This window comes from Capra hircus, chromosome 7 (assembly GCF_001704415.2).
Source record: "Capra hircus breed San Clemente chromosome 7, ASM170441v1, whole genome shotgun sequence".
Taxonomy (NCBI): domain Eukaryota; kingdom Metazoa; phylum Chordata; class Mammalia; order Artiodactyla; family Bovidae; genus Capra; species Capra hircus.
Window position 1 is genome coordinate 28,439,402 of NC_030814.1, and position 25,154 is coordinate 28,464,555.

The following is a 25,154-nucleotide window of genomic DNA, read 5'->3' on the forward strand; positions in this document are numbered from 1 at the left end:
CTTGACATAAGGCATATAACTTGTAAAAGGGGCAGATTCAACCTTTGTTTCTTTCTTAATACACATGCTATGTATTTTCAGTGTAACTTAATAACTTACATTCTACTTATCAAGAGGTAGGAAATTTATTAATTAAAACAGAAAAGTCAGAGACAATCTCGCACAAATTCTCCCATGTAGTTTTCATTGTTTGAGAAAAGTCAGTAAATATTCAGGAAAAAATGTTTTTTTAATATCAGTGAAACTATTTTTGTTTCACTTGGAGATTTACTTTGTTTTCTTTCATAATAATAGAAGTCATCTATTAATTCCACCTAAAACTTGAAAATTTCTACCAGACTTCTCTATAAGAAGAAATAAATATTAACATTTAGAAATGAAGAATTTCTGCAGCTAAAATGAATGATTAGAGGAACCTGCCTGCTTTGAACTGAAACACGTGCAAGAAAAACTAGGGGAAAACTAATTACATAACATAGTGTGAACAGAATGTGCCCATGTACCTGAAAACATTTAGGGTATAGCATGTTCCTTACAGGATGTTAAAAATCAGTGATATATGAACCATTAAGTAATACCTTCCACAGATGGAATTAGGGTGTTTGGTCTTCAGAAAAGTCAATGTGAAAAGTCAAACAAAACAGCAATTAAAGTTTCAAGCAGGTCCCCAAATCCCAAGAAACTATTCTAGTACTGTTTCCCTCTGGGGATTTTTTCAATTAAAATACAATAGCTGCCTGTCCTTAGAATGTTGAAAACTGAGAGAGGAATAACCTCTTAGACCAGGAATTCAGCTGGTGAAATCTTTGCCCTTGGGAGTGAGTTCTAAGTTGATGTCAAAACTACAGAAAACATGTAGAAAAAAATGCATCTTTATCCTCGCTTCTATATTGGTTATTAAATGCAAATCTGGTTCCTTTTTGCTCACTTATATTGACCTGATATTACTTAGAGTGTCTACAAATTGCAGCTAGAATTGGGCAGGTGAATTAAATGAAAATCCCAAGGGAAATATACTTCATTACCAGCTGAATCCCCTTAATCAACCTTCCTCAGGCCCAGTCTCTCCCTGTCTCCCAATTTTCCTCATATTTTCACTCCAAAATATGTGAGGGTTTCTCCTTCTTATGGACAAGGCATGTAATACTGGGCAGTAACCAGGACCTAGAGAGAACATTCATTCAATAGGAAATGAATTTTACTTCTCGTTAAACATCAGCCCTTGGCAAGAATGCTCAGGGCACTTGATTTAGCTGAGGTCAGTCCCCTGAACCCCTAAATGTGAATCTGGTGTGTGTGCATGTGCTCCACTGCTCAGTGATGTCTGACTCTTTCCAAGTCCACGGACGATAGCCTGCCAGGCTCCTCTGTGCATGGAGTTTTCCAGGCAGGAATACTGGGGCAGGTTGCCATTTCCTCCTCCAGGGGGTCTTCCTGACCCAGGGACCAAACCCATTTCTCTTGTGTCTCCTGCACTGGCAGGCAGATTCTTTACCACTGAGCCACCTGGGAAGCCCCAAGAACTTCGTATGGGCACACAAATCACACAAAATTTTCTCAATAGATATAGACAGATAAACATAAGGGGCACCCAAGATTTCCAAACTATCCCCTGGAAAGTCATTGCTGTCCTTAGACAGACTGGTTTGGAAAACCTCTGATTCTGGCTGAAGAGTTTGGCCAGGCATGAATGAGAGAAGGGAAAAAGCAGACTGCACGCAAGCAAGGGAGAAGCGGTGTCCCGGATGTTTCCCCTGAACCATTTTGGTGTGTATACAGATTGGTGAGCTTTACCTAAAATACAGATAGGTTGAGTTAGCCAGGGAGATACTATTGGCAGCTTTAGAAACTTAAGATCCTTAGTTTCCAAAGTTAACGGGCTACATTTTCTGATTATAAAGGATCTCCATAAAATACCCAGAGGGCCAAAAGTCTGTCTCCTAGGAAGTGCCAAGATGGAGAGCTCAATTCAAATATCCTGATCACCTTCTTTCTGGACCATATGGTGAGTTGTTAGAAGTTGCCTCAGTTTGACAGGATGAACTGTCATATCCAAGGCTGTGGGCTCTAAGAACTATTTTTATTCAGCTGCTTCACAAAATAACTTTAGCAGATGCAAAGGTAAGCCTGGCCACACTGATCTCAGTTAAGACCAAAAGGATCTTTTTCTGAGTAACCTGCTGGAAACAATATGGACTTATATATTCCTGATTCAACTCTCTCAAAAGATAGACTTGACATGTCTAAAATTCCCCTTGTCAGGGAACAAAGCACTGTTAGTTATACAGCTTTAACTTGACAGTCTTTTGAATTATATCTTGGAAATATGTCCTCTAGCTCAGACGTTTTAAAACATTTTAAAGCAGCAGAACACTTTTTGCAAATAAAACCTTACAAGAAATCGAAAAAAAAAAAAAAAGAAGAAGAAAGTGAAGGTGCTTTGACTGAAGTGATGTGCAGAGCTCCAAAGACTCATCTACCTTATTTGGATTCTCCCAAATACATCCCCTCATCCCCCTCACACCCTCATATACATCCTAACACACACAGAATAGCCTCAAGATACCCCAATTCACATGTGGCTTCCCTGAACACTGTGTGAAAACCCAAATTAGCTGACATCATACTTTTAGGAGATTAGAATATACAAAATGATAATGATTTGATTAAAGCTTCATCAGTAGAAGAAAGACCTGTTTTGAGAAGACTGTCTCCATATGGTCCACACCTCCAGGGGTGGCCATTTTGATCAATGGGGAAAACAACAGCCAAACTTGTGTCACAGTAATAACTTAAATTTCCTAAATCAAAGTCCAAGGGGAAGCATCATTCACATATTCAAGAGACCAGCACTATTGATCACTTAGCCTTTTCTGGTGGTGACCTTGATGTCAAACATGCCTGAGAAGAAATTCAAATAAAATATGGAAAATAATTGCAATTTGCTAATTATTCCTACATAGGAGATGGATTTTACAGGACTCTTACACATATGTTCTCCTTTAACAGCTGTTTGCAATGATCACCTTCAAGTCACAGAGAAGGGGAAGGCTTTAGAAACCTTTAAACAGGTTATATATGCAACCTTCTGAGGTCTAAAACATTGATTGTCTGGCTGTCCTTATGTGGAGTTCCCCACTGGCTGTATATTAACAAGTCTAAGTTTGAAAAACTTGCCTGCACTGCCATGTGAGCGTATAAGGGACAGGCCACTGCATTCTTGGCTGTTAAAGTCTACTTGAATAAGGTTAGAGGGGTGGAGTGGGGGTGGGATGGGGCAAAAGTCTGGCAGAAAGGAGCTTATTGATTACAGGAAGCTACTTAGACATGTATTCAATTTAAACTCTTTAACCAGCAAGTGGTTTACCTCACAGCATCCATGTATATTACCATTTTCTCTTCAGTATATAATACAAGCTTTTCTAGTCAAGTACAATACCCTGTACTACCTCTGGCTCTATCACAATTACTGGTACAATGCTGGGGATATTGTAGTGATTTAATGAACCAGACTTTACTGCACAAACAGTGCAAAATTCCTGAAGATATTTTGCCCATAAACTGAAGAACATTTCTTTTATTTTTAAAATTTAGTTAGCCTTGTTGGCTATTCACTATAATTGAACAAATCATATCTGAATTATGTTTCCTTACCCTTTGATGCTACTAGAAAATAAGCCTTAATATCCACTTCACTTTCTTATATGTAACAAATTTTAAAAACACTTATTCCCAGCATTACTGTAAAAAATTCTTTAAAAACTCAACTCTAGATGTATTGTAAGACATGCTTAGACATTTCTGTATCTCAGTGGGAAGCTGTAGGTTTAGCCACAAGCACAATAACAACTACAGCTTGTAGCACGCAATGCTCATGGCATGGCTTCGGGAGATGCTCATGGCATGGCTTGGGAGAAGCACTGCAGATGGACTGTCCCAGGCCCAGATGGGCTACTTCTGCTCTTTATAGCCTTGGGACATCCCTCCCATGCTCTGCTAACCCCATCATGTAAGAAAACAGCACACTGAAATAGCCATCTAAAGCTGAAGGGCTCTCCTGAGGAAGGCAATTTTTTGAATGCTATTTGAATGACAACTACAAAACTAGTTAACTAAGCGAATATGACCCCTAAGTACTCTCTACCAGCTTCCTCTTCAATAAACAATCAGTTTGAGCCTGTGAGTATACTGTGGCAGGAAACCTGAAGCTCAACAATCATTCTATTGACCACTGCAGTGCTGTATTTTATCCAAAACCCAAATTATGCCCACTGCTTTTCCTTTTCACAGTATTTATGGATTAATGATAATAAGAGTGTGCCGGGGTCCAGCCCCGGTGGATCCAGGGTAATTCGAAGAGGGGATGGCATGGCGAGGAAAAACTTATTTATTTAGAAATATAAAGAGAGATTAGGAAGAAATAGTGTAGTAGGAAAATTTAGTGGAGAAAAGATGCTGAATAACTTGGTTTACGTGGAAAACCAATAAAGTTCCAAGACAAGGAACTTGCACCATCTACGTTAGGCCACTGGCGTCCTCTTGAATAGCGGGGGGCGGGGGGGGGGGGGGAGGCGGTGCCTCACCTTGGGCTCCCTCTCGCGTGGATCTTAAAAGCCAGGACAAGTAAGCAGACATTGCAAGCCTCCACGTCCCAGATGGTAATTCAGCCAGAAAATAGAGTAAGAAAAGACACAGGGGAAACCAGTCCAGTGACTGGCCCTCTTCTATTGTCCGGAAAGGCCTTATATACTTTTGATGTTACATAGAGATCAATGGATAATACAAAATTATGCAGCATCAGCAGCCCTGACTCTTATCGAGACCAGGCTTTCTCTCTGCATACCTACTTGTATATATAAGTCTTAGGTGATTTACACCACCTTCTGGCCAGAAGGCCAATTAACATTTTACGGCCCTTTTCTGATAAGGGTTTGTCAACCAGAAGGCTTATTTGCCTTAACAGTGTTGTTCTTCCCAAAGTCTGGTGCCACTCTCAGAAAGCACTAAATAAAGTTACATTCTTACATAGCAAGGACACAACAATTTATAACAATGAAAGAAGTACAGTGATTTATAACAAAGAGAAAAGTATTAACTCAAAAGTCTAGTGTTGCTAACATCAAAACTACTATATTCCTTTTCCTATATCCCAATTACATTGATTAATATCCTCCAGGTGCCTAAACGATAAAGAATATGGAGGCCTGGCAGCAGTCATTGACTCAACAGTGAAACCCATCACCAATACAATTTCTAGCTTTTTAGAAAAGGCTCTGTATCTCTAAGATGCTCTAAGCTTCGTGCCTCTCACGGTTGGGGGCCGTAAACAATTCACAAGCTGCAAAAGTCCAGGCAGACCGGTTAGGTAAGGTAGAAAGCCATCAAAGGGGTTTAAACCGAGACCTTCTTTTTATATGCAGGAGACTGTTAACTGAAGCCCTGAGTTAACTTTTTCCAGAGAATGTCAGGAGAGTGGAAAGCACAGTACAATAAAGCAGGCAGACTCTGGTTTTGGGGGGTAGATGTTCAGAAAAACCCAGGGGGAACCCCTGAGGCCAGATCACACCTTTGCATTTTGTTGGGCTTCCTTCCTCATGACCTCTGCCACGGGCAGGATTCCTCACGCTGGCTCCCAGCAAGAGTGCATATTCTTAGCACCAACTATGTGTCAAACATCATGCTAGGCACATCACAGGCATTAACTCACATAATTCTCATAACAACCTAATGGGGTCCTCCTTATAGAAGTCCCCATATAGAAATAATTTCCCATTTTGTGAAAGAGAAAGGTGAAACATCAAATAATTTGCCTCTGGTCACATAAGTAGAACTTGAGTAAGAACCCAAATGATTCTGTCTTCAGAACCAAACTTCCACCCTGTTGAAAAAACTATTTTTAGGTGTAGCTATATAATATCGTATCCGTCAAGATTAGTTGCAAAAAAACAGAGCCTCCTTTGTCAGACTGAAGCCCTCATTAGAAGAGATGAATCAACAAATTCTAGATGACTTTCTAGAAACAATTCCCAAAGCCATCCTGGAGAACTAGAGACCAAATGATATAATGCGTCTTTTCAGATCAGGAATCTGCCATTTAGAATCATACCTCCAACTCCCACGATTAGAACTTGCTTCTACTCCACCTCCTCCATGGTAATGCCACACCAGCTACAATTCACACCAGCAAAACAGTTGCCACATCCACTGCCTCTTGACATATTCAAAGCTAGTGATTGGACACTACAGTCACACAGACAACCTTCAAGACCCACAGTGCTTCCAACACAGTACAGCCTCCAACACTTCTACCTCTGAAACCCCTGTACAAATGCAACCAATATGATGAACCTAATCAAATTCAGACCTCTCTCCAAGAGGAAGATGGAGAATTATATTTTAATTCTCCAATGTCTGCAGTACATGAAGGGAACAAGAGAAGGAGGGTGGAATGGATGTTGAGTTATAATCCTACAAACTCAACATTCAGAAAACTAAGATCATGGGATCCAGTCCCATCACTTCATGGCAAATAGATGGGGAAACATGGAAACAGTGAGAGATTTTATTTTGGGGGGCTCCAAAATCACTGCAGATGGTGACTGCAGCCATGATATTAAAAGCCACTTTTCCTTGGAAGAAAAGCTATGACCAACCTAGACAGTATATTAAAAAGCAGAGACATTATTTTGCCACCAAAGGTCCATCTGGTCAAAGCTATAGTTTTTCCAGTAGTGAGAGTTGGACTCTAAAGAAAGCTGAATGCCAAAAAATTGATGCTTTTGAACTGCTGGTGTTGGAGAAGACTCTTGAGAGTCCCTTGGACTGCAAGGAGATTAAACCAGTCCATCCTAAAGGAAATCAGTCCTGACTATTCGTTGGAAGGACTGATGCTGAAGCTGAAACTCTAATATTTTGGCCATCTGATGCAAAGAACTGACTCACTGGAAAAGACCCTGATTCTGGGAAAGACTGAAGGCAGTAGGAGAAGGGGACAACAGAGGATGAGATGGTTGGATGTACCACTGACTTGATGGACATGAGTTTGAGCAAGCTTCGGGAATGGGTGTGGACAGGGAAGCCTGGCATACTTCAGTCCATGGGGTTGCAAAAAGTCAGACATGATTGTGCGACTGAACTAAACAGTCACTACAAATTCTAAAGATTGTTCTTCTTTAACATGGTTGCAAAATTTTGTGTATCTAGGGAAAGGTCCCAGATTTTTCATCAGATTCTCAATGAGGTCCATGATGCACAAATGGATTAAATCTATATGATAACGTCTTGAGACTAAGATAAACTTTACAGGAGGGTTAAAGCATAGTGGCTAATGATAGAGCTCTCAAAGTCATGAGTTCATGAAGGTGAGTTCAATTTCTGGTCCTGTCACTTAACAGATGTTTAACCTTTAGCATCTTATCTGATGTCCTTGTCCCTTGATTTCCCCTTCTGTAAAATGTGTAAAATAAAATGAACCTAATATGGGTGTTCAGAAGATTAAGTGAAATAATAAATGTATTTAAAGAGTACCTGGCACTTGGGTAATGTTCCCTAAGTGTTACCTATTGTACTGAAAAATATGTGGACAAGATAAATTCTCAGCTTAAAAGGTTATATAGTAGAATTGCAATCATGTCCCCACACTTTTAAATTCATTTTCAATTTCATAGAGCTTTTAGAAGTGAGTACTTGATTTCCTGTGACAGCAAACAGAAAGACAACCACCCATTTATATGGTGATGACCTGGTTCTACTTAAAGAATATATTGATCTCACAGCCAATTACTGCCAGAAGGAACAGCTCAAGCACGACTGTGCCAAAACCAAATGTGTCAGTTTTAGGAGATGTTCTTCAGGACTTAAATGGATAGTATTTTGAAAGCATTCAAAATGCTAACCCTTTTATTGTTTATTGTCTGGAGGGAAGTGTATTAATAGTTACTTCATCCTGGCAGGCCTGCTATGATACCATTTTATTCAATCAAATATTCCACTTGTGTCTTGTTATTTGGGTGAGGGGGATGACTGATAATTCCAGCTCACAAAAATCTTGCCATCCAAGAGCCTATCTTCCAGGCTTAAAGGAGCAGACTTAGTGCTTCCATGGATTCTGCTCCATCATTGGTGCAAGTGATGAAGCTTTACAAAGCAAAGCCTGAGCCCTGCGGGCAGGTACTCCTCCAGGCACCTCTGCACAGCAGAAACATGGTTTGGGCTTGGAAAGGATGCAAAGTAGACCCTTTAATCCTGACTATACTTCCTCGATGTCTAAAATGTATGTGCCCAATCAACTGCAAGAAAAACCTACATTTAATTTATCTGTAACCTTGGCATTGATTGACAGATACATGGCTCCAATATGTAGCCTGATGGACATCAGATTGTAACACGTTAAAAAGAACAATTATGTCCAATGTCAGCCAGCACTCAGGGAACGGGTTCTCTAATATCCTGCTGGTAACAGGAGTTAGTACAGTTCTTATGAGACTGACTTGGGAATTATCTAACAAAATCTTTAAAAGTGAATGCTTATTGATTCACCAATTCCACTTCTAAGAATTTATTCCAAGGAAATGATCTTACAACTGCATAAACTGTATGGATAAGAATGTTAATTTAGAACCTGTTTATAATACAAACAAGGGCTTCCCTGGTGGCTCAGAGGTTAAAGCGTCTGCCTCCAATGCGGGAGACCCGGGTTCGATCCCTGGGTCGGGAAGATACCCTGGAGAAGGAAATGGTAACCCACTCCAGTATTCTTGCCTGGAGAATCCCATGGACAGAGGAGCCTGGTGGCAAAGAGTCAGACACGACTGAGTGACTTCACTTCACTTCTATAATACAAACAGTTGCAAAAAGAACTTAAGGTTGACAACATTAAAACAGTTATGGTATTGCCTTATATTGAAATTCTATGCAGTTATTAGAAGGAAAATTTAGATGTATTTAAATATTGGTATGAAAAGATATCTGTGACATAAATTTAAAAAAACAGGTGTGATCTCATATGCATTTGTGTATATTTAAATATTATATATCGGAGAAGGCAATGGCAGCCCACTCCAGTACTCTTGCCTGGAAAATAACATGGGTGGTGGAGCCTGGTAGGCTGCATGCATTCCATGGGGCCGCTAAGAGTTGGACACAGCTGAGCGACTTCACTTTCACTTTTCACTTTCATGCACTAGAGAAGGAAATGGCAGCCCACTCCAGTACTCTTGCCTGGAGAATCCCAGGGATGGGGGAGTCTGGTTGGCTTCCATCTATGGGATCGCACAGAGTTGGACATGACTGAAGCAACTTAGCAGCAGCAGCAGCATATATTATATATACATGTGTGAATATACATTATATATAATTATATGAAAAAATAAACAATATTTCTAGAAAGCTATACACTGGAAGGTTAACAGTGGTAATTTATAATGTTTGAGACTGAGCAATTATTATTTTTTTCTTATGCTATTCCATATTTTATTTAAAATGATCAGCATATAAAACTTTTTTAAACAGAAAAAATAAATTATTAAAAAATCTTACACTCATATGATAGCACTTTTACTTGAAGATAGTCCAAGATATGTATTGAGATTCATACATACAGAATCTCTAAACTCTTTCTTTGTATCTTGTACCAATATTGGAACAAGCAAACCTAAATGCCTTTAGAAGACAGGTGGGCAAATTAAGTGAAACAGGATATCAGGCAAAGGGAAAAGAAAGTGATCATGTTTAACTATAGAGCACATACCTAGTCCAAATGCTTTCAAATTCATAAAGCTTTCCAAGCACTCAAAATACATCTACAGGTTGAATCTGAACAGCAAGCCGCTAATAAGGACCTTTGCAGTATAAATGTACACACATGCAGAACATTACTGTAACTCTCCCACACAACTCATCAGTACTCCCTCCCCTCCTCTTAAAGGTGGCTTAAGCAGTATCTATAAAGGAGATAATTTTTTCATATTTGTAAAATTATCTTCCTAAAATTTAATATAAGAAAAAGGCTTGTTTTTCTTGGTAAATGTTAATTTCATAACAGAATGAAAGCAACATATTTAATTGGTGTTCTCTATTTTTGTTATTTGTTGTTCTAGAAAGCTCCCATATGTCCCTTAGCCTAGGTTTTCTGTAAAATTGTCTTTCCCTCTCTACCACTTAGTTCTTACTCACTTTCTTTAATCTTTACAGTATATGTATTAATCTTACATTTGAGTACATGTATATACATGACTTTAAATATTTTTGAAATTCAGACTGGACAAAGGGAAGTAGCAATGATATACTGAAAAAATAACATCAGCATGCAATAAAATAATTGTAATGACTTGCAAACATGCTTTATATATTTTGTATTATCTCTATTTGCCAAAATTTAAACTACAAAGTATAGACTACAAATGTAATATGGGAAATTTAACAGCTAACATGGAAAAGAACCAGGAACACAACAGGTAAAAAGAAAAGGCTAAGTGGGTGGGAAATAGAAGTTTTTAAAAGGTGGAATAATTGCATTATAGAGTATGCATGTGCAGCAACCATTGTGCCAAAAATAACAGAAAACAAACAGCATCTTTCTTGTGCTTGTGCTCAGTCACTTTAGTCATGTCCATCTCTTTGGGACCCCATGGACTATAGCCTACCAGGTTCCTCTGTCCATTGGGGATCCTCCAGGCAAGAATACTGGAGTGGATTGCCATTTCCTTCTCCAGGGGATCTTTCCAACCCAGGGATAGAACCTGTGCCTCCCCTGCATTGGCAGGCAGGTTCATTACCACTAGCGCCACCTGGGAAGCCCAGTACCCTCACAGGGATGTGGATAAGTTGTCTGCAGAGTCCATCTTCCATCCTCTCTGGATCCTGTGCCTGCCTTCCCACCTCCCAGGCTTCTCTACCTGCTTCTAGCTGCTGCTTTACTGCCCACCCACCAATAACCTCTAATCACTCAAAAACTGGAAATGAGAATATAAATATTCCTCAAACTTGAAGTTTTGGAACTAAGATGTTTATTAAAAATTAAAAATTGATGACAGGTAATTATCAAAATGAAATGTGCTAAGATGAGTAATATTAAAATTAATTATTAAATATTTTAAGTGGTATGTTATTTTCACATTTATAAGCTGCTTCTTTTTTAGGAATAAAAGTTTTAAGATCAATGAAATGCTGGAAAATTCTTTAAAGTAAGCTCTCATATAAATTCAAGGCATGTGCTAAGTCAAAAGTGCAACTTTGATGGTAAAAAGCTAAGCAATACTCAGCTCAGTGAGATATACATATAACAAAGAACATTACCCTAACCAGTCTCGTTTTTACTGTCTACTGAAATAAAATTCAATTTAAAGAAAAAAGACCCAAATATAAAAGAATAAGTTGGCTACTTGTAAGAAATACATTCCTTGTTTAACTATATATCTTGAACTCTCACTGAAATGAAACAAAACTAAACATTTTAGAAATTAATAATCAAAAGCTGGATGAGAAAGTAATCTCATACAAATGCCTAAATAGCATTCAATATGAAGATTTCCTAAAACATTTCAGGGTGTAAAGTCAAGAAATTTTTTTAAAAATTATTTCTTTAGTCAAAGATAATGACTAAATATCTAAAGAGAAAGAACTTTCATATACGTCTAAATGTAAGGAAAGACTTAGAAACAAATAAAACTTCCAAAAATGTGTTTTTTACCCCAAACAAGAAAAGCACAATAGAGTGTGAGAGACAAAGGATATTTCTGAATTGATAAAAAAAAAATAAAATGAATATGGAGAATGAAGTACTCTGATGATGTATGGACTCCACAGCATCAACATTCAATAAACATTAAAGACACAATGCAGGTATAGATTGACAATCTAAAAATAATTACCAACAGAGACAAACAAAAACAGCACTATCATCACTACCCTAGGATACCAAAGAGAGGGTCATATAACGATGAAGTGTATTTCATTCTCCTAAGACAGGGGAGTGTGGTAGAATTACTGAGTGCTATTAAAACACTGGAGGGTTTCTACAGAAAAGTCTGCAAGATAGATGTAATTACTGTGGGATTATAAATCTACCCACTAAGGTGATGAATTAATGTCCAAAATAAATACCAAGAAACTCAGAATCAACAAATTAGCAGCAAATTACAGAGAAAACAATCACATGATGTCTGAGGTCCCATTTCAGTGAAGCTCCACCATGAAAGAGCCAGCAATGAAGCTGGCAGTGATTCTGAAGCAGCAGCAGTAGCAGCAGCAATCCATAAAGGCTTCTTAATTTTCTTGTCATTTAAGAATTAAGCCGCTTCCAGTGCACACTGATCCTACCAGGTGCACTAAATTGATGTCATTATGAGCCATCAGGAAATACCCACCGAGACCTATACCAACACTGAGAAGTTTTGTTAAACAGCTGTGTGTTTTAATTGATTTGTATTATTTAAAATAGAACAGTTAAAAGTCAGTTATAGGATGTTGTGTAAAAGAGATGCCTAAAGACTCTAGGGAGACTGAGTTCAGAAGAAAGCCAATCACTGGAACTTCACTCGAGCACTTAAGATTATTACTAGAGGAAGCACAATTAAATCATCAGTTTATCAACCATCATTATAAATCACCAGGCAACATATCAAGCTTCATTATTCAAGAATCCTTAACCAGTGACTTCCTGCATCACTGAGAGTCAAAAGCAATCTATTCACCAAAAGGTACCTAAGCAGTTTCAGATTTTTTGCTGTGTGTGTGTTTACCCTGAGAGATTTATCATGGAAATATAATGAAAATTCACTAAAATTATCATACCTTTGCATGCTTCAGACATGCTAAAATCTTCTAAGTGAAATTAGTGGTATTTGGGGCATGCAGAATGTGTACTCAAGACTTCTAGGCCGGTTCTCTCACAGTTCTCCCATGTATGAAATCACATGGGAAAATAAGCATCGAGTTTCTTCCCACTTCTATCCATCCAATCCCATTCATTTACTCGCACTCGGACAGCCTTCCCCAGACATAAATAATCAGAAAATAAAGTACCTCAAAATTCCTAGTTTTCTAAATTTAAAGCACACAGTTCAGGTGTTAGAAACTATATATTTGAAAGGAGATGACGCAGGTTGAGTTTTGTATACAACCCTTTCTCTTACTCTTCGCACCAACTCTATGTAGATGCTGCCATTAATTTTAATGGAAAGATAAGACATGAAGAGTTTTTGTTATTTGCCCAAGGTCAGATAGCTCATAAGTGGTGGTACCCAAAGTTAAATCCACTCTGCCTGATATAGCACCTAGATAAACATTCTGAAAGGAAGAAAACCTCCTTGGAGAAGAGCTAATGACATTCAAACATTTGCTTATTTAATGATATTAAGAAATTATTAACAACTTTAGTTGTGATAATAGAATTGTGGTTATTTTTTTAAAAGAATTCTTACCTTTTTTAAATAAACTTTTTTGAGATAAATGTGGATTCACATGCAGTTGTAAGAAATGATACAAAGAGATTGCTCATAGCCTTTACTCAGTTCCCTCAATGGGAATATGTTGCAAAACAAACCTACATTATCACAACCATGATACTGACATTGATACAGTCAGATACAGAACATTCCTATTGCCACCTGATTCCCTCCTTGCCTTTTATACCACACCCACTTTCCTCCTACCCATAACCTCTGAAAACTGCAGTCTATTCTCCTACCTATAATTTTCTCAAAAATGTTAGCTAAATGGAATCATTTACCAGGCAATCTTTGGGAATTGACTTTTTGCACTCAATAATTCTCTGGCGATTCATTCAGGTTGTTGGTTACTTTGAATTACTGAGTAGTATCCGGGGTAAGGATGTACCATTATTTGTTTAACCATGCACCTCCTAAAGAACTTCAGAGTTATTTCCATTTGGGCTATTATGAATAAAGCTGCTATAAACATTTGTGGAGAGCCCTTATCTTCTAAACATACATACTTAAATGATTATGGATGAGATAATATGTCTAGAATTTGCTACCAAAAAAATTAGATCAGGTGAGATACCAAAATAATAAGATTGGTCATTAGTTTGTAAGTGTACTAAACCAGGGGTCCCAAACCCCCAGTACCTGTACATGGTCTCTTAGGAACTGATCTGCACAGCAAGTGAGTGGTTGTCTTTCCTGGTGCCAAAAAGGTTGAGGACCACTACACTACACTATTATCTCTATTTTTGTATTATGTTTATAATTTCCCATATTATAGATATTATACATATTCCCATATTATACAAATTCCCATATGTATTATATTTATAATTTCCCATAATAAAAAAATTTTTTAAAGAAGACAGTAAGAAAAATTACTTATCTGATCACTACACACTCACATATACAAATATACATATCTTCAAGTAAAACTAGAAGTATGATTTCTTGTCTTTTGATTTTAGCCTCTGCCAAGATTATAGGAGTTCTTTACCTAAAACACAGTGCCCACACCTTCCAGTGATCATTACTGTGACAGTCACTGTACCAATTTAGGCAGATCCAAGCTAGGCACCTGTTCACTTTCTTCTAGAAATTCTTTATTAGGCTGCAAGGTTGAGATAATAGGTAGTCTATGATGTTGGACAAAAGCAGGTAAGTAATCACCATAATCAAATGTATGAGATTCATGAGTGGCTTGTCTTCAAAAGAGAGAGTTCATAACTGACATGAATAGGTCCTTATCATCAAGACAAATGCTGAGGGAACAGAAGTGTGATTACTGAAGATGAAGAGCAACAAACTATATGAGCACAATCAAGCCTGAAAATGAAGTGAAATGCATGTTATATTATGCAAAGACTGCTTTTGTTTTTAAGCCACTCTGGAGGACAGGATATTATTATCATGTTCAGTCTGCAAGCTAATGGTTCTTTAGTATAATTCTGCAAAATGGTGTCTACTATTTGGTGCCACCAATGTCCTATCAGCTCACTCTTCCCCAGTGCTGTACCACACCCTCCCCCTCACAGCACTGAGGACACCCTATTTTTTCTCCATATGGGGCCTTACAAAAATGAGGACACACTCTCTCAAAGATCTCAGGCAAAGAACAGCACATAAACAGCAACCCATTAGGTAAACTGGGATTAAAAACTAAGACCTCCAAAGTGAATATTCATAATGAGTTTCAAACACCAAGTTAGTACAATGGCAACAAATAAGTCCCTTGCTAGGTCTTCAGTGCCTGGAGATACACTGTGATGAGCAATTCTAAAGCCTAAATAAAGTACGTTATCAAAAGTGGGGATACCTGTCCACAAGATCAATCCCAATAAGACACATTCCAAAGGAACACCTAAATGTTATACTTAGATTACCATTTGGGTGCATCAAATATCCCTCCCAATAAGTGGGCCTCATACTTGGTATTAAGATGGTAATTCTTATTGTGATAGGATCTGATCATTACTACCATACTCTGCTAAATAGGAAAAAGAGTCTGCTAACAGGCAGTCTGGATCATGCTTAAATGCCTGTAAACTATTAATAAAAAATACTAGTCAATTCCATTTAAAACTATCAATATACAGATTGGGTCATGTGGTTGGGTTAGCAACTTAGGTATCCAATCAGTGGAACAAACTCTCTCGACAACATCATATTAGGAAATTAAGAAAATGTGGTTGAGTTCAAAAATCTTATTTATATGTCACAAGTCAGAACAGAGACATGTGAAATTAAAGCCCAAAATGACACAGACCATCCAGAATTGTGCTTTGGTTTGCACTGAGGAGATTAATGATAGGGCTGCTAGAGACATAAAAAGGAAAAACATAAGATTTGGGCTCAGGTGCATAATATAAAACATAATTGAGAAGAAGCAGACAAAAAAGGCACTGCAGTTAAATACATATATATTTTTGGATGCTCCCTTCCTCTATCCTTTGCTGTCTTCTTTGACTCTCAAAACCAAGCATTTTCCAGGCCCTGTGGATTCTGACTCTACAGTTTATATTTTTGGACAGTTTGTGGTCACTGACAAGACACTGGAAGTTGAATCACTTAGCACTCACCTTGACATACTTAAAGGTTAGTCTAAAACACTTTGCATAAAATAAAAGGATCTTGCCAAAAGCCTTTCTGATGGATTTGCTTATATATCTCATTACATTATCCTCATAGCAACCACTGATTTCTGGTCTACAGAACTGGGATTTAAAAGGGACCATTTTTGTAAACTGAAGTGGTTTCTGAGAAACGGACATGTGAAAGAAGGAGGGGGAAATATAGAGAGAACAAAGGCAACAGAGAAAGCATTAAACTGGAAAGAATTCCAAGAACACACTGTATAGCATGGGTTTGGGGAAGTGAACAGCCATGTATGGCAGGAGCTGAGACTGTGTAGAGTGGCGGAGGAGGAGATAAGCTGGAAAGGGCCAGCGGGACCCAGGGATTGGCAGCCCTGGAACCCAGGCAAGGCATTTAGACCACACACCATAGCCCCTTGGACAGCTACTGCAGGCTTGCTGCATGGTTAGGAAAACACGACTAAAGGGAAGGGGCAGGGAGGAAAGGAGCAGAAGACCAAAGGTAGGTTTTACTAGTTGTTCCAGGTGAGGCAACAGGGTGCAAACCAGGAAGGTGATGGTAGGAACAGGAAGAAAGGATTAATTTTGAGCAAGGGGCAGGGGGAGGTGTGGTGGTGTGTGACTCATATATTTAAAACTCGTTTTTTTCCTCAATTAAAACCTAAGAAATGGTCATTTGCAATCATTGTCAGAGAACTACATATGAGATGCTAAGGATTCTTAAGTTGATTGGGAGGTAAACTGTCATTATGATCAAACACATAAGAGGGCATAAAAATTCTAATGGCTGATAAAGTCATTTTTAAAGGAAGCTTTGATTAAGCTTCACAGAGGCTGGGAGAAAATAAGATTTTTGATATAAGTAAAAAAGAGACCATGATTGGTTGCAAGGTAATGAATATTTTTTGAAAATTTCTAAAATAATTAGTTGCTGATTTTAGCAAGACAGCAATAATGACTTACATGATTAACAAACTTATTTTCTCTACTTTTGCAAATATACTTTTTATATCTACTTTTGCAGATCTATTTTTGCAACTTTTTAAAATCACTATTGTAAACGTATTATTCATCAAAAGTAATTTTTTTTTCCTGCAAATGCACCTATGAGTAAAACTCTGAAGCAGTAAGAGGTGACACACACTAAATCATCCATTTCTTGGTGTATATGCCAACTTTGTTTCTGTTCTCACTTAATAAATTTTTATTGAAAATCTACTGTATGGTAAGTACTGCACTGGTGCTGGTTATACAATGGAGAGAAAAAAAAAAGGTCTAGCCACAAGAGTACACACAGTATAATGGAAAAAATTAATTTAAAAAATCCAAATACATAATTTAAATTTTTAACATGTACTATGAAGGAAAATTACAGGGTGCTATGAGGGCTTATACAGAGAAGCTAAACCAAGCCTGGGTCTGGTAAGATGTTTTAAAGGAAAGTGTCTTTGAACTGAAATCTGTAAGAAAGTAGAGGAATGAAATAGAAAAAAAAAAGAAGAGAGACAGAGCTAGAAGAAAAGACGCGCAGAGGGAAGGAATCACATATAAAAACGAAAACATTCTCTAACCTGTTGAGTAATAGTGTCCCATGGTCCCTGCAGCAATCTCATCTTATAGCACTCATGAACTCCTTCCCAGATGTCCTTCAGAGCTAAAGGTCTTCCATCTGTGAAAGTAAAGACTGCCAGTTAGTAATTGATTGGACACAGTGGTGCTTAATGTCTATCTAAAACTACTGAAAGAATATTATAACTTTTTAAAAAACCTTTACTTAGTATACATACTGTTTATATATCAGAAGAGTACTGTATGAATTACTATTTTCTTCCAGAGGGAAATTAAAATACTCAAACTTCTCTCCATCCATCGAGCAGTAAAATTATCTGCTCACTTATTGCCTCTAGGAATTTTACAAAATAAATAAGATCCACATGTGTTTTAGAGAAAACTGATAAACAGAAGCACCAGTAAAGGACCAGGTAGACAGACTCACATATTCACAAGGGTGTACTGTGGATACCTCTGAAGTCTTCATACTTCCTCTGTTCCTTAAATCAGACCATCCATGTACTTCCTTCACCCTCCTGTTGACTGAATATCTGTAATGTTCAAACCACTCTGTTGGGTACCATGAGGAATAGAAGGAAAGCACATAATTTCTCCTAGTAAGGAGTGTTTCCCGAGTAGGGAAACTAGGACAAGTATATATCAGTAAATATTGATACTAAACTCAGTATTTTGTATTGATTGGTAGATTGGTCATAGCCAGAGGAAAACTGCAGTTCTCTGAAAGTCCAGAGGAGGGAGACATTAACACCCACTGTCTGTTAGGGGTGGAGGGACTTGAGAAGGACTTGCCATGAAGAAATCGGTAAAATCTTTAGTGAACAATCCTCCTTTTCTTTGTTTAAGCAACTTCAGTTATTCACCTATATTCATAATCACCCAAATAATGTATTTTACGAAGAACAGTATGACACAAGTAAAGTGGAGAAATAGATATCTAGGTTCAGAAAAGAAAGCGGAAAGAAGGAATTACGATAAAATCACACCGCTGAAAAGAAGGTGGTCTTAACATTAGAATTTACCGCCGTGTTGTGCTTAGTCACTCAGTCATGTCCAACTCTTTGTGACCCCATGGACTGCAGCCCACAAGGCTCCTCTGTGCATGAGGATTCTCCAGGACAGAACACTGGAGTGGGTTGCCATGCCCTCCTCCAGAGGATCTTCCCAACCCAGGGATCGAACTCAGGTCTCCCACAATGTGGGTAGATTCTTTACAGACCAAGCCACCAGGGAAGCCCAAGAATACTGGAGTAGGGTAACCTATCCTTCTCCAGAGGGTCTTCCCAACCCAGGAACTGAACCACCATCTCCTGCATTGTACGTTGATTTGTTACCATCTGAGCTACCAGGGAACCTTCAGAATTTAGTGTGCTACTTGGCTTATTTAGAGTCAACCGAGTCCTCAAGACTTAGGGGTGTGCTCTTTTCTTTAAACAAGCAGACAATATCATTTAAAGAAAACTCATCAGCCTATTAGATCCAAAGAAGTATTTGATCATTAGGTACAATACAACTTGGAGAAATAATCTACTCAAAAGCCCTCCAAATCAAAAGGTACTGCATTCAGACTTAGAGGCATAAGTACAGATGTGGGGTATAGGGGAAGGGCAGGAGATCTGAAGTCCATGCTGAGTTTGAATCCTGGTGTTGGCACTTAATTCTCTATGTGACTACAAGTTATTTTCTAACTGAAGTATAGTTAATTTACTCTTTTGCTTTTAACTTTACCTGAAAATGAGGATAGTAATCCTTCTCAAATTCTATCCTTGTGAATGGCTTACATCAGTGAACACACCAGGACTGTGTCAGGCACATAACAATTCAGTATATATTAGGTATCTCCTCCTAGCCCCCATTGCACCATTCCAGTAATTCTCATAGCTTAGAGCTAAAAGATTCATTTATAGACCATTATTTCTTAAGAGTTTTCTCATGTTTCTATACCATGCACATTGTGTTTAAGACAGCAATATACTAATACCATAGACAGAGCATTTCTCATGTTTGACCTGAAAAGTTGAACTTTTCCTCAACCTTTATTTTCAATAAATAGCAATAGAATATTTTGATACATTTTCAATAAGTATCTTCATCTTGGCATTTATCTGGCGGCAGGAGACCATTATCTTGTGATAAATAGTTTTATTCCATTGACATTTCCATGTCTGTAAAATGAACAAGATTTATTCATCCAATTAACATTTGAATGTCATGTTTAGCTACAAGTTTAAAACAAGCTGCCTTCTGTATCTGTGTTATATTGTTGTCTGAACACATTTACAGAGAAGGGCCAAACTTTAATCTTAAGCCCTGCACATCTTCAAAATATGCACGTGTGTGTGTGTGTGTGTGTGTGTATGTGTACTGATGCTAGGGAAACAGCATCTTAGGTATGTCAGTGTCAAATAGAAAACCAAATAGTCAAATTATTAAAAGCTGACATGCTTTTAAAATAATTTTCAGATGTCAAAGTTAAAAGAATCAGTTGTAGAATAATAAAATGTTACAGCTGGTATAATTACTAATTTTAGACATAAGGTCTCAGGAAATATACATCTACCAAAATTATGGAGCCAGTTCATAACTACCCCGGGGCTGGAATCTCACAATTGGAGCACTCACAATTCCGTGCTCTTCCTGCTATTCCATGCTGTCTCTGAGGGTAAAGACCGCCTTTGTCCTTTCACCACCGCAGTGCTGCTGTGCAGTTCTAAGTCTCACTCACACACTGCAAATGTTTTATATTTACTGAATAAATGATAAATGAGAGAATGCTTTCCTTAACTTTATTTCCACTGAAACAGGGAAAGACTTTGCAGACCCACAGAAGAATGCTGGGTTTGAAATCTGTTAATCACTCCACCTGAGTGCAGGTGGGACCTGTGACTTGCTTCTAATCAATAGAATACAACAATGGCGATGGTTGTCACTCCTCTGACTGTATTATATTACATAAGACAGTCTTAGAAGAGTACAGTGAGAAAGTAGCCAATAGCTATGTGTTGTGAGCTGCCTGTAGCGATCATAACTTGGAAGGAGCAGCAAACCATGAAAAAAAAGTCAATCACAGATTCTCACTTTTCAGCCTCTAACTACACCTTTCTTGTTTCACCCTAGTACAAGGTTTTTCTTTCTTTCTTTCTTTTTTGCCCATAATAATTTGTTTCAATTTTAAAATTGAAAAATAAATTCTGATAATCAGTAATGATCTCAATTTTATTTCTCAAAATATTTCAGCCAACAATCTAAGGATGGGGTAAATGGTTTGGAAATTACCACTGTCAAAAACTTGCATATTCTGCTGGAAACATTCATGCAAAAGGCAAAAATCAGCAGCCTAGCAACATTGTGGAGAGACCCAAAACAAATGTTATAGAATATTTTCACCAGATTTGATGCTAGAATTTGAGGGTGTCATAGGTTTTCAGGCAACACCTAATTTAGAGAGAAAATGTAACACCTTAAATACAGGAATTAAAAAATGATCTCGTCCCCTTCCCACGGGAAGGGATATACGTATATTTAGAGCTGATTCATGTGGTTATACAGTACAAACCAACATAACACTGTAAAGCAATTATTCTCCAATTAGAAATAAAAAGAGTTGGGAGAAAAAAAATGATCTCGTCAACTTAGAATAACAGACAATTACAAGGAATAAAAAAATAAGTTCAAAACATCAAAAGATGCATCATACTCCTTTACGTACGGTTATAAGAATGCTACCTGCTTGCTGTGAAGGAAATGGTGTTTTTTTAAGTGAATAAATGTGACTGCATTCTCCAGTGTGTTTATAAAAACGTTTTAAAGTACATGTATCAATGATCAAATGAATGCTTGTGCAAGCTGCTTTAACAAGAATGTCAACCTTTCCAGTTTCTGCTGACCATTCACACTATAGAAGGCCTGATAATATGGCTGTGTCTCTCACAGACAGATATGACAATAATGACTTAACGAAGTATGACGTGGATTCTTTCCCCTAGGCCTTCATCATCAGTTCTCCTAGTCATAGCTCACACCTTCATGATCAAAGACATACACAAATTAGCTTGGTGATCTTTTACTCAAAAATAAAAATTTGACCTGATTAGCAATATCTTCAAAGCCATGACATATACAACTGACATGAATAATATATTCTAATATGACTGTGGCTCTAATTATTCCACAACCAAAATGGAGCCTTCAGAAATCCCACCAAAATCATTGAAATGAGATAATCAAATATATTTTTTTAAATCACATCATAAAAATAGACCTTAAATATGGCAGAAACATGAATAATTTTGTGATTTTGGATCCATCTGCCTATTTATGAAAACTGAAGACCTAAAACTTTAATTTAAAATTAAAATGTGGACATAAACAAATACTTGGTTAAACTCATGAAACACATTATTATGTGCCTTCATGTTCAGTTGAAGTTATCTTCAATCAAGAACTTTAAGCCCTGTTTAGAGGGCCTATTTTTTCTATCTGGCCTCAGTCAGAGGAGACATAAGCATACTCAATCAACAATTCCCTGGTTTCAGACCCAAGATATTCGATAGCACCAATTTCAACATGCTTAGAAATCTCATTAATCACACTGAGCTGAGAAGCTCAGTAAAATCCCTTGCATACTTGAAAAATTGAAGTAGAAGCCAAAATAATTTCAGCAGCAACCTACAAAGTGAGCATGGTAAATTAAGGTCATTTATTTAACAAGTGTTTATTGAGTGCCTACTATGTGTCTCTATCATCCAGAATGATATTACACATTTGAGCTAAAGGAATATTCTGTCAGCAATCTAAAATGTCAATGATAAAAAAGGAAGAGACTTTGGATGAAAAATAGAATAATTAAAAAGTACAATCTTTAGCAACTGCCAGTAGCGTTTAATTTAATATTTTCATATAAAATCTCTCAATTGAATAATAACCTACATGTCAAGTAATCTATATATTACTCAAAATCTGAAGCTTTCTAAATTAAATTTCTCAGGGCTATTATTTTCATGAATCAAATAACATCATGAGATATTTCACTATCACTACCTAACTCTAGTGCAAGCATGCTGAAGTCACCTTTATCCTGTGGTGCATGCTTTCACTAAAATTTCATAACTCCAGAAAGAACATTAGAGAGAGTATAAATTATTTAGAGTAAATTTAGGAAAAATGTTCTGAATGTGGTCAGTAGAAATAAAATGGAAATGGTGGATTTTTCACAATGAAATTTGTCATTATTCAATATATTGTCTTCAACAATGCTTTGAAGGCTATAAAAATTCATGTCATTCTCCACAGTAAGGCAGAGATGATGCTCCATCAAAGGAGAAAATTCATTTTTGCTTCAGTGAGAAAATTATATTGTGATATGAAATGAGTGTTAATTGTTCATGTACATTCTTATCAGCTACTGTGCTGGCTAATTCTGTAATTTTTATTTATTCCTACATCCACTTTTTACATTCTGAGTCTTTATTAGTCTCAAGAAATCTGAATGAAAATTCAAAAAAACTATAGATTTTGGCAACTTCTCTTCAATATTACTTAAATTTTGGTGCTGCTTTGTGCAGTAAAGTTGGGAGTGGGGAGCTAAAGAGTTTGAATCTTAACTCCATAATTTTATATGTACTCTAGAATAAATAAACCATCTAACCTCTCTGAGCACTCAGTTTGCATGTCTGCACATCAGGGTAATAGCAGCTCCTATATTACACTGTTATTGTAAAGATTAATATACAGAACTCAGCTGGCATTACTGAAAGGTACTACATGCCAAGCCCCACTTTATATATTAGCTCACAAACCTCAAAACTCTATAAAATAGGTATTATTATCTCAAATTTTTCTAGATGGTGAAAAAAAACGGAAACAAAAAGTTCAATAACTCCCACAAGATCACACAGTAAGAAGCAGAGCGAGGAATCAGAACCAAGCAGCTCCAGACCCTCCACTTTGTCGTGTACCAGGGGCTCTTTGTAAACTATAAAGTGGTACACACATATTTTAGTTGTGGTATTGTTTTTATTGTCATTAGTAGTCACTACCAGCATTGCTTAACCTAAGACTATCTAGAATTTTGCCTTTCCTAGATTTTTTAATAGGCCAGGCTTGCCCTTTCCCGCATCACTCCGGCCAGGGCTTCATCTGATCATCCAGCTCAAGATAATCTCTGCCCTCTGAGCCATGGTGGCAACTTTCTCCCCATCTTTATTGGCTATAATGGATACATAGCATTGTGTAAGTTTAAGATATGTAACGTGATGACTTGATACATGTATATTTTGGAAAATGGTTGCCACAATAAAGTTAGTTAACACATCCATCCTCTCACATATTTAAAATTTGTGTGTATGTGCGTAGTTGGAACATTTCAAATCTACTCTCTTAGTAATTCTCAAGTATAAAATACAGTATTGTTAACTATGGTCATCATGCTCCTCATTAGATCCCCAGAACTTACTCATCTTCTATCTGAAAATCTGTATTAACCTTTAACCAACATGTTCTCATTTCTCCCACCTCCCACCCAGCTTCTTTCAACCACTAACCTATTCTATGCCTGGTGACAATTTTCTTTTTACCTCTCTTATGGCCGTTAACATATTCTACTTGTTACAGTAAATTTCAAATTTGTCTTGTTTCCCTCAGTAAACTGTAAGCTCCTTGAGGGCATAAATCATCCCTGATTCCTTTATTCATCTCTGCATTCCAGAAACATTTTCTTGTCTTATGTATAAATATTTTCCAATGCTTGGATAGATGGATGTTCAACATTATTTCTAGAGCAATTTACCACAATTATTACTAAGAATAAAGATTGATGATTAAAAAGTCATCAATAAAATACTTCTCATATAAATCTATAGTATTAAGTAGATGAAGATATAGTGGAAATTTGATTTTTCACCATCCAAACATAGTTCCTATTTGGGAGATAAATTCCAAAATAAGCAGTAGGCAGGATCCCATTCTGTACCACTAAACCAAAGAAAGGTAGACATTCCCTCATCTTATTACTTGTGCCTTCAGTTGACTCTATGATTTACCCTTCCAGTAAATTTTTTTCTGCTTATCACGGTCAGGGTCAGTTAATTGCAACTAAGTATACTTAACTAATATAGTCCAGATAAGTGATTTATATAAGTATTGCTTAATATTTGTCATTTTTTAGCCCCAGTGTTCTAAATGTCATACATTTGTCTAGTATTTTCACATGGAAAATGAATGTAAGACATCTTTCAGTTACATGAGAAAGTTCATGTATGTTACAATCCATTTTTATGAGGAATATGCCCAACAGCACAACAGAAGAGTAATTTGGGGTCACCTTAAACTGTTCATATTCAAAAGCAGAGATATTACTTTGCCAACAAAGGTCTGTCTAGTCAAGGCTATGGTTTTTCCAGTAGTCATGTATGGGTGTGAGAGTTGGACTGTGAAGAAAGGTGAGCACCGAAGAACTGATGCTTTTAAAGTGTGGTGTTGGAGAAGACTCTTGAGAGTCCCTCGGACTGCAAGGAGATCCAACCAGTCCATTCTAAAGGAGATCAGCCCT

General features: G+C 37.3%; 1 protein-coding gene across 3 annotated transcripts in view; it reads right to left on the minus strand.

Annotated features, from left to right (window-relative positions):
* Positions 1-25,154, minus strand: part of ATG10 (autophagy related 10) — a 277,175-nt gene that overhangs the window by 60,623 nt on the left and 191,398 nt on the right. For all 3 annotated transcript variants that reach the window (XM_005683389.3, XM_005683388.3, XM_005683386.2), the window contains exon 5: positions 17,608-17,705. In XM_005683389.3, the coding sequence (XP_005683446.1) occupies positions 17,608-17,705 (98 nt within the window). The remainder of the gene's footprint in view (positions 1-17,607; positions 17,706-25,154) is intronic.